This window comes from Papaver somniferum, chromosome 3 (assembly GCF_003573695.1).
Source record: "Papaver somniferum cultivar HN1 chromosome 3, ASM357369v1, whole genome shotgun sequence".
Lineage (NCBI taxonomy): Eukaryota > Viridiplantae > Streptophyta > Magnoliopsida > Ranunculales > Papaveraceae > Papaver > Papaver somniferum.
In genome coordinates this window covers 143,432,481-143,441,915 of record NC_039360.1, presented here as the reverse complement: position 1 = coordinate 143,441,915, position 9,435 = coordinate 143,432,481, and the positions used below count along the sequence as shown (strand labels likewise).

General features: G+C 38.7%; 2 protein-coding genes across 3 annotated transcripts in view; one reads left to right on the top strand and one right to left on the bottom strand.

Moving 5' to 3' along the window:
• LOC113357578 (pentatricopeptide repeat-containing protein At5g65570-like) lies at positions 1-2,278 on the top strand. Its single transcript, XM_026601020.1, has 2 exons — positions 1-366; positions 455-2,278. The coding sequence occupies exon 2, from the start codon at positions 475-477 to the stop codon at positions 2,251-2,253; it is 1,779 nt and encodes a 592-aa protein (XP_026456805.1). The 5' UTR covers positions 1-366; positions 455-474; the 3' UTR covers positions 2,254-2,278.
• A 788-nt stretch (positions 2,279-3,066) lies between these two features.
• LOC113357577 (protein SABRE-like) overlaps positions 3,067-9,435 on the bottom strand; it is a 17,883-nt gene continuing 11,514 nt past the window's right edge. For both annotated transcript variants that reach the window (XM_026601018.1, XM_026601019.1), the window contains 12 exons: positions 8,990-9,346; positions 8,693-8,811; positions 7,965-8,217; positions 7,167-7,391; positions 6,776-6,915; positions 6,138-6,210; positions 5,551-5,652; positions 5,290-5,454; positions 4,566-4,907; positions 4,307-4,474; positions 3,809-4,187; positions 3,067-3,698 (listed from right to left, as the gene is read on the bottom strand). In XM_026601018.1, coding sequence (XP_026456803.1) covers positions 3,544-3,698; positions 3,809-4,187; positions 4,307-4,474; positions 4,566-4,907; positions 5,290-5,454; positions 5,551-5,652; positions 6,138-6,210; positions 6,776-6,915; positions 7,167-7,391; positions 7,965-8,217; positions 8,693-8,811; positions 8,990-9,346 — 2,478 coding nt within the window. In that variant the 3' untranslated portion in view covers positions 3,067-3,543. The remainder of the gene's footprint in view (positions 3,699-3,808; positions 4,188-4,306; positions 4,475-4,565; positions 4,908-5,289; positions 5,455-5,550; positions 5,653-6,137; positions 6,211-6,775; positions 6,916-7,166; positions 7,392-7,964; positions 8,218-8,692; positions 8,812-8,989; positions 9,347-9,435) is intronic.

Here is a 9,435-nt window from a genome sequence, read left to right as displayed (position 1 = left end):
TCAGTGAAGCTCATGATCAGTTAGTTGGATATGGATATGGTCTGGGGATAATCTTGTATTACAAAAAAAATTGTAAAACACCTATAAAATCCCAGCTTTCCCCCTAAACAAATCAGCTTTCACTACAACAAAAATCATATGTTTCTGCTTGTGAAACAACATTAGCCGCTATTAAAAAGAAACGTTAAAAGTACCTTACATGGGTACGGACTCAAATTTGCAAAAGCCGAAAGGCAATTTAAAGCTGTCGGACCCAACTAACTATTGCAATGGTCAACCGCAAATGTTTGTCCTAACAATGTAAGCTTCTCAAGCATCATCATTGCACAAATATCAAATGCTCTTGGGAGGCGTGAATGGTGCAAAGTAAGTAGTTGTCCTTTACTAAAAATTTCAACTCCCTCTGCCTAATCTTCATCGTTCCACCTGAGAGGATGTTAAATCTAAATTTCAGTATAAACGAAGTGATTTAACATGCCCCAGCAAGTGCATATGGCGACTAGGCTTCGCAGCAGCCTAAACAGATTTTCAAATTGTGCAAGAAGATGTCTATCAACAAAAAACGAATTTTATCGCTTGAATGAACAGACTTCAACAAAAGACTTGAATTATTACGCTGCTCTTGTGCAAAAATGCAGAGAGACAAAATCTATAACGGACCTCAGAAGTATTTACCTTCTTATAGACAAATCTGAGTTTCCTCGATTTAGTTTGGGAAATAAAATCATCGATGCTTATATAAAATGTGGCGCAGTGGATGATGCTCGAAAACTATTCGACGAAATGCCAAATAAGCATATTGTTACTTGGAATTCCATGATTTCAACTTATATTCGCCAGAAAAAGAGTATGGAAGCTATTAAACTATTCGAAGAAATGGTTTTACATGGTATGGTTGCGGATGAATTTACGTATTCGAGTATTTTTAAAGCATTTTCAAATGTGGGTTTATTGAACCAAGGGAGAAAAGCTCATGGAAGATTAGTGGTTTCGGGTCTGAAGATGTCTAATGTCTTTGTTGCTAGTGCTTTAGTGGATATGTATTCCAAATTCGGTAAAATGAAGGATGCCCGAACCGTGTCTGACCAAATTTTGGATAAAGATGTGGTTCTGATGTCGGCTTTGATTGTGGGTTATACTCAAAATGGTGAAGATGTTGAAGCATTAGAGGTTTTTAGGCATATGATCAATGACGGTATCAGAGCAAATGACTTTACCTTTTCAAGTACTTTGACGGCGTGTGGAAACCTAGGTGATATGAGTAAAGGAAAACAGATCCATGTACTTGTCATTAAATCTGGATTGGATTTCGCGGTTGCTTCAAGAACTGCACTTCTTACTTTGTATTCGAAAGGTGGGTTGCTTGATGATTCATTCAAAGTTTTTGAAGGGTTTGTTAATGCCAACGTTGTGACTTGGACAGCTCTAATCACGGGTCTTGTACAGAATGGTAAAGAAGAATCTGCATTATCATTTTTCTGCCAGATGATCCGTAATTCAGTTTCTCCGAATGCTTTCACCTTATCTACTGTTCTTCGGGCTTGTTCAATGCTTGCAATGGTTAAAGAAGGACCACATATTCATGGTTTAGTCCTGAGAATGGGGTTGGATAGAAATAGTTTTGTTGCAGCTACGCTTATCGACATGTATGGAAAATGTGGGATTACTGATGATGCAAGATCCATTTTTGACGATTTGGGTGATCTCAATGTGGTAGCTGTGAATTCAATGATTTCCTCCTATGCTCAAAATGGGTATGGAGCAGAAGCAGTTAAACTGTTTGATCAGATGCAAGAACTGAGGGTTAAGCCAGACAATGGAACCTTGGTGAGTGTTCTTTCTGCTTGTAGTAATGCAGGATTGCTCGAGGAAGGCCGTCGAATCTTCTCCTCCATTGAAGACAACCCTGAAATTGAATTGTCAAGAGATCATTATGGTTGCATGGTTGATTTGTTAGGGCGTGCAGGAGAACTCAAAGAGGCAGAGTCACTAATAAACCAAGTGAAAAATCCAGATGTTGTTCTATGGAGAACACTCCTTAGTTCATGTAGGATACATGGAAAAGTCGAGATGGCTGAGAGAGTAATGAATCACATAATCGAGCTCGAACCAGGCGATGAAGGAGCTCATACACTGATGACAAATACCTATGCTTCTAAAGAGAATTGGAATGAGGTAACCAATATGAAAGTAATGATGAGGAAATTGAAATTGAAGAAGAATATTCCTGCGATGAGTTGGATTGAGATTTGAGGTAGAATGCGAAGTACATGTTAGTGGCTGGAGACTTGTGCCATCCGAAGGCAATGGAGATTGTATTAAAGAAGTCAGAGGAAAAAGATTCGAGTCTTGGGATATCGAATGTGTTCCTTATACAACTTAAGAGGTTTGTTTTCCAGGATTCGGATGTCGAGGAGAGAAAAAGGCCCCTGTATTGTCACAATGAGTCAATGACTAAAGCTCGTAGGCTCTTGCATCAGAATTTTCAAGAGACACAACCTGTGGAGACTTTCCATAATTGGAAATATTAGTGTCTGAGGTTATTGGGAGAGAGATAATTGCCATATATGCAAAATGTTTCTTTATGGTGTCGTGCGTTGAGCACAAAACAATAAAGCTGACTCTGGCAGTAGCTCCTTTTGAGTCCATTTTATGATCCCTTAAAAGATTATAGCCCGGAAGTGTAAAAGAAAATCTCACAGCCTTCTGGTCCTCTGGAAGATGCTTGGCTTAAGGCGTCGCATCCAGATGTGGCAGTGGCGGGGATCCATCTGAGGCCACGAGGCAGTTGTTCTCTCAGGTGCTGGCTGCCGGAAGGTGTTTGATGAAGCTTTTAATTGCTTGCCCTCCCAGACGAAGTTGCATACAAGGAAGACTCTGAACCCTCGTCCGATGTAAAGGTTAAATTTACATCTCCAGCACTTTTAAAGCATTTATTTTCCCAGCGATCAACTGAGTGTCATCATTTCAACTTCGACAACAAATCAGTTGATTTAATAACATCACCTCAACTGATGGCCCTTGATAAACATTTTGAGCTGAGGAAGTCAAAGTGTGAACCAAAACTTGCCTCTTCTGAATCTTTCTATGTTATGAATAAAAGTTGAATTACAAAATTTTGGCATAGTTTTATCGAGCCATATAAAACAAAAACCCTTTCTCAAAATACATATAAATGCATAATTACAAAACCATTGAATTCCCGGACACCAGAAATTCTATATTAAGGCTATATCAGTATATAAACAACATTGAGACGGAAAGGAGGCAGTTCTTTGACTGTATGACTGTTGCACACATATACAACTCATTTGGTTCAGACTGGAGGGCATACATTTCACCTTGATCGACCAACTGTCAGTATTCCCCCCACGTTGAACACCTTCACCTGCCAACTGCCTCAGCCTCAGATTTCTTTTCTTATTCACGTAACTCCCGGTAACCGTCGAACCTTTCGTCCAACAGCATCACCGTGACAAATAATTTATGATAACTTATGTGGATTTATTGACACGGAACATAGTACATTGAGCAAACTAATCATCAGCCTTTTAAAATCAGCGACTGAGGAGGATGTCTGGGAGAATCATTAAAGTCTTCGTAAGGAGAGGACCCTCCGCTTGATTCGTCAGCACTTTCAACTGGTGATGTCTCCCTTGGAGAATCTGGAATAGAATCTCGCTGATGAGAAGTTCCACCTGCGATCAATAAAAGTACACTAATTAGCTAAGATTCTGCTTTTTAATAAACAAAGCCAAACTGCATACACTGTTGGGAATGAATAAAGAAAATAGAAAAATGGGTCCACCTTTCTGCCCTCTTGAGCGGAATTTTTTTGTATGCCGTCTAATAAGCCGTTTAGCTTTTGTTATTGTTAGTTGCCTGGCGAAGGGAGAGAACTCAGCATCACTTTCACTCCAATCACCTTGATAATCATTCTCTCCATCTCCCCTCATGGTCCGCAGGACAAACGCCTTGGCCTTGCGGCGCTGCGAATTGAAAAGTCCCCTTATGGAGGTAACAAATCCATCACCGGCTCCATCATTTGGTCTCTTGAGGAAAGATATAGGGAGATCGGGTTTCCCAGATTTCTCTCCATCGCTGTCGCTAAAATGAAGATCGGTATCAGGAATACCAATAATCAAGGGTTCCTTATGGGTGTGAGCTTTGTCTTTGAATTTCTTACCCTGTTGGAGTGCAGAGAATCAGTAAGTCAGCAGAAAACAATTTACTTGAAAATTTGACAAAATACCGTTGCTGTCCCTATTTGAAAGTATCAAACAACCATTAAGCATAACTCGTCTACCTGCATTCCTGTAACAGACTTTAAAACCCCCCAAATGATATGCTTCTTAACCCTCGAAAATAATCTCCTCCAAGTGCCAGTGAACTCGACACGGTGAAATGAATCCATCAGCAATCTCAAATCACTCACTGCAAATCTAGATCCTTCGTACGTAACCAGCAATTCTACCTACAGTGCAGTAAAGTACTAATTGTTAGACAGCATCAAACAATTTCAACCATAATCTTCGTTATGACATTTCATGTTAGACTGAACCAACCTGACTTATCTTGATATTATGAAACTCCATCATCTTTCGAGGCCTGGTTCTTTTGTCCTCTGGTGCTTTTCCAACCTTCTTTTCTTCGTGGGAAGGACGACCAGGTTTAACTATCTTCGGGTCTTTTGGCTTATATCTCGAGGACTCATCCAAATGTTCTGTTGTTGAACCAAGGGGACCACTTCTTGAAGAGATGCTTGAGGAGTGAGCATGCAGGATTAGTTCATTAGCCACAGACTCTGCGACATTTTCCTCCCAACTTCTGTCAAATGAAGATGTTCGCCTCAGTTCTGGCGTAGTACCGGGAACTATGTTCCCTTTAACGTTTTGCGACTTCGATGTCTGCATCGAGAACCAAGTTGCAGCTCAAAAACCACAATATTTGATATTTGACATAGAAAGGGCACTTTCAGATTAAGAACAAGAATGATGCTCCTTGAAATAACTCGTACAATAGAATTATCAACTGTTAACTCACATTTTCTAACTTGAGATACCAATAATCTGATTTGTAACTAGTGTGCATCCCTATTATGCACAGCCTCTCAACAAGATATTTCTTGCAGGCTCTCAATAATTTGATAAAATGGCCCTACCTATGGAACGACCATCAAATCTGAAGGTACATGTATACTATGTACAAATGTGCAGTTCTACGTCCATACCTAATAAACACGGCTTAGAAACCTTACTATTTTGCAAATGTGAATTAGATATTACTTACTTGGGAAGTGTCGCCATGAGAGGAAGACTGACTACCAGCAGAAGCGATAACTGATGCACTTAATTTGGAGAAAAAATCAGAGTCTTTAGTTACAGATGGTTCATGACCAGATCCAGTTTTTTTTACACGTTTTGAACCAGCAGTAGTTGAAACCTTCCAAACTTCCTGCACTTGCAGGGATCCAGAAAACTTTTCAGTGGGCCATTAAAATTGATAAAGATGCATCACAAACATGCATATATAAGTAGATAGATAGCTTGCCTGCCGTCTCTGTGAATCTTGTTCTTCTTCTGGAAAAAGATACTCCCACATCATTCTGTACATTGTCTCAGTCAAGTGAATTTTCAGTGGGTAGATATCTACCTACATAAAATATATAGAACTTTGTAACTGTTAGTGCAACCAATTATGAACTCATCACAGTGCAAAAGAATGATGTTAAGGCCGCACAAACACTGTACCCTTCAAGAAAACTAGAGCACCTAACAAAATGGACTAAAATGAGCAGTTCATGATTGGAAGACAATACACCAGCAAACAACACTGACATAATTCCACAAGCTCATGATATGATAGGTGAACCAATATCAAATTGTGTACCCACAAATACGGGCAAATTAAAAACTTCAGTGGTTGTAAGAAAATGCACCAACTTACTTGACTAGCTAAGAATGATTTTTACATTATGGGTACTCAAATAATTCCTAATATTACTGCAGCTACTTTGGAATAGCATCCATTTTCAAGACCAATTTCCTGAATATTACCTTCAGATTCTTATTCCATGTTTACACTGACAACATCAGCATAATTATGTAAAACATTTACTTAAAAGAAGAATTAATGACCTGGAAAAGTTCAAGAGCTGAATTTCCATCCTTCGGAGCTCCTTGCCTTGAATCTACGCGAAGCATCACATTTCTGCAGCCAAAATTTTATAAGCTTAGATGCTGTATATTTTTGCTTATTTAGAATATGCATAAACATAATATAGTAGCTACCTCCATTTCTAAAAGTCTTTTCACAATGAAAAATACAAAAATATAAAGAATAAGGCTATCATTTCATCAAACTTCTGCCATACAACAGCTTCCACAAGATTCACCAAGCATTATATCAACAGTTATACGGGTACACATAAATAAACCTACACATGGTTAGAGGTGTATCTCCGTCACATTAGACAGAATGCGTATTCTGCACATGCTGCTAGGTGGCTATTGCTACTTGATTAACATAAGTTCGAGTTATTACAAGATGTAACCAGATTGCATCAATTACTTGGCAATTTATTATTACATAATTTGGTATTCATGAAAAAAATTTATTGTTATCCAATTACAAAGTATTTAATTGCCTTGAACCAACATGCTAACAACGGTGTCTGATAATTGGTATACCGGTTTCAAAAAAAGGACCACTGTAAGATACAACAAAAGCATTCGAGAAAGAAAAGATGAAATTGACTAATTGCGGTACCACTTACTTTCCCCATTCAGCAGGAGGATTCCATGCTGCTAACAGCGTATCAGATTTGGCATTGGGCAAGCAGTTCCTCACAACAATTGACTTAGTTGTGAATTGAGCAATACCAACGTCCTTGTAGTCTCGGTCGAAATCATAAATCTGCCAGAAGAGGTGTCAGAGGGATTTACAAAATGTTCATTCAAACATAACTTTTTAACGTATGTCTGGCAAATGCCAGGTGCAACACAACCATAATAATATAACAACCCTGCTGTGTGTGGCTGCGTTGAAATACATAGGGAGGTCAAGGGTGTCATGTGCATCAGGCACAGCATGCTGAAATGAGAGAGAGAGAGAGAGAGAGAGAGAGAGAGAGAGAGAGAGAGTGTGTGTGTTGTCCTGTCAATTACCATGTTATTTATCTCAGCTTCAGCAAAAGGTTTGCCGTCTGCAAGCATTCCCCATACTACTCTGTTGATTTTCAAAGAAATACGCATTGCATAGGAAGGGCTTTTGTTCTTCTCCTTCTCCATCAGCCGTAACTGTGCAGCTTTCTGAAGAGCATCCCTTAACGCTGCAGATGCTGCCTTTCTTGATTTTTGTGTGTTCCCCAACTCTTTCTTCAATCCATGAACCTGAAAAATTAATACTTGTAAGAAAATACCTCCAAAACCCACAGAAAAAAATACACTAGTCCAAGAATTCCAATTAGATGGAAACTAACATAGAATTTCTGAGCAACAAATTCAATTTACTCCGAAGCATTATTCTTCGAGATTTTGAGAGTTGGGATAGTTATGATAATAACAAGCATTTAAATTGTTGATTATGCTGAACTGAAGTCAACTTTTGTCAGGGCTAAGTTTGTAACAGTTCTACTTGACGAGGAAATCCAGATTGTAATTAGATCAAAATTGTGTCATATAGTATTTATTTTAGACTTTGAATGAGTAATATAACCAGCATTTTTCGGTTGATTTTTAAGGGATAAGCTTGTAATGATCCTATTTAGAAAAGAATTCTAGATTGTGACAGGATGAAACTTGTGCCATATGGTAAAATCAGCATTAACAAGTAAATGGAACAACAAACTAGACATATATATGGTTTCTGTTAAGATTTATGAGGAAAAGGAAGCGTTAGTGTCAGGTTAAAGAAAGATGTAAATGGCTTTGCGGACAAACTAGTTTCAAGAGCTCCCATCTTACCAGTGTAGATATTCCACCTTTTACCATCCATAATGTATGTTCCTTCTCAGGAGATGGGCCTGAATCCCCAATGGTATTACAGGAGCTTAGCTTCCTAATATCATCAAGAAGCAACTTCCTTTCTTGTCCTGACTTTTCGAGACTGATTCTTGCAAGCTCTACTTCTTCAACCCCGTCTGGAACCACCTCGTCTGCCTCTTCCTCAACATCTTCATCATTTTCAGAAAGAGAAGAGATACTACTTTTCCGAGGCCTGGATCACATTATTTAAATAAGAAGAAGTTAAATCTAAAAACATGACGGCATCACATAAGTAAATCCACATAGCTACACCATCAACAAGGAAGTTGCCTATATTGTAAGGGCATTAACAAATCTTCTCAAGAATTAGAAGAGCTATCAGCAAAGAGAGACCGTAATATATGCTTCTTAAATGTCTTGAGCTCTTATAAAAAAAACTAGAGCATGTAGAAAGGACAGACATAACCCGACAGACTAATAGATTCACAATATATGCTTCTTAAATGTCTTGAGCTCTTATTAAAAAAACTAGAGCATGTAGAAAGGACCGACATAACCCGACAGACTAATAGATTCACATGTGCATCAAGTAGAGCACATGAGGCCATGAGTAGTAATAGGCTGTATAATAGAAAACTAACGGTGGAACTCAATCTAGATATAGGGAGAAGAAAATTTAGCAAGCTAGAAATACGAAGTATCCTCACTTGGGAAGCCTAGCAAAGAGCAGGTTGGTCAGTACATCCAGCATAACTTGAAACTGGCGAGATGTCATTGTTGCAGTTATATTAGGAGAATTGAAGGTGAGCTCTTTTAATGGCTTCACCTGCAAAAGAATAAATCAGAAAGGCTTCAAACAGTAAATTTCTCAGCTCACAGTTTATCTACTATAGACAACACAAATAGAAACAAAATAAACAAGGATATCTTAAGTGCTCGAATTCAAGAGAATTATTTCCAAAAAGAAATCAAATTAAAAACCCTAGAAAAGATCTGTAACCAACCTTCAACTCTGGAGTTCCACCTTTGTGCCTTGTGTACCTGAAGTACATCGTACAAGGCATAAATACTCTTTCAAGTAGAGCACCTGTACGTTTAACTTTCGGAGAACTCCTAAGAATTTTCGGCAGCCACTGTATTCCCGCACCTGGATCAACATCAGTTGGTGCAACATGAGCTTGAACATGCTCCAGCATCACAGACAATTCCACACGTTTCCAAGTCATTTCAGGTTGACATTCAGGAATATTTACAGTTTCAGTGCCAAGTGCCTGCTCAATCATCTCCAAACCAACATGGAGAACTGAATGGAATGACCGAGCTAAGACACGACCACTGGCTGCAGCAAGGAGAAATCTTCCCTGGTAAATTTTTAAACAATAGCACATATATAAGTGTTGTTTCCTCCAAAACACTTGCGTCTGAGCAAAGAAAAAGAAAACATTCCCCC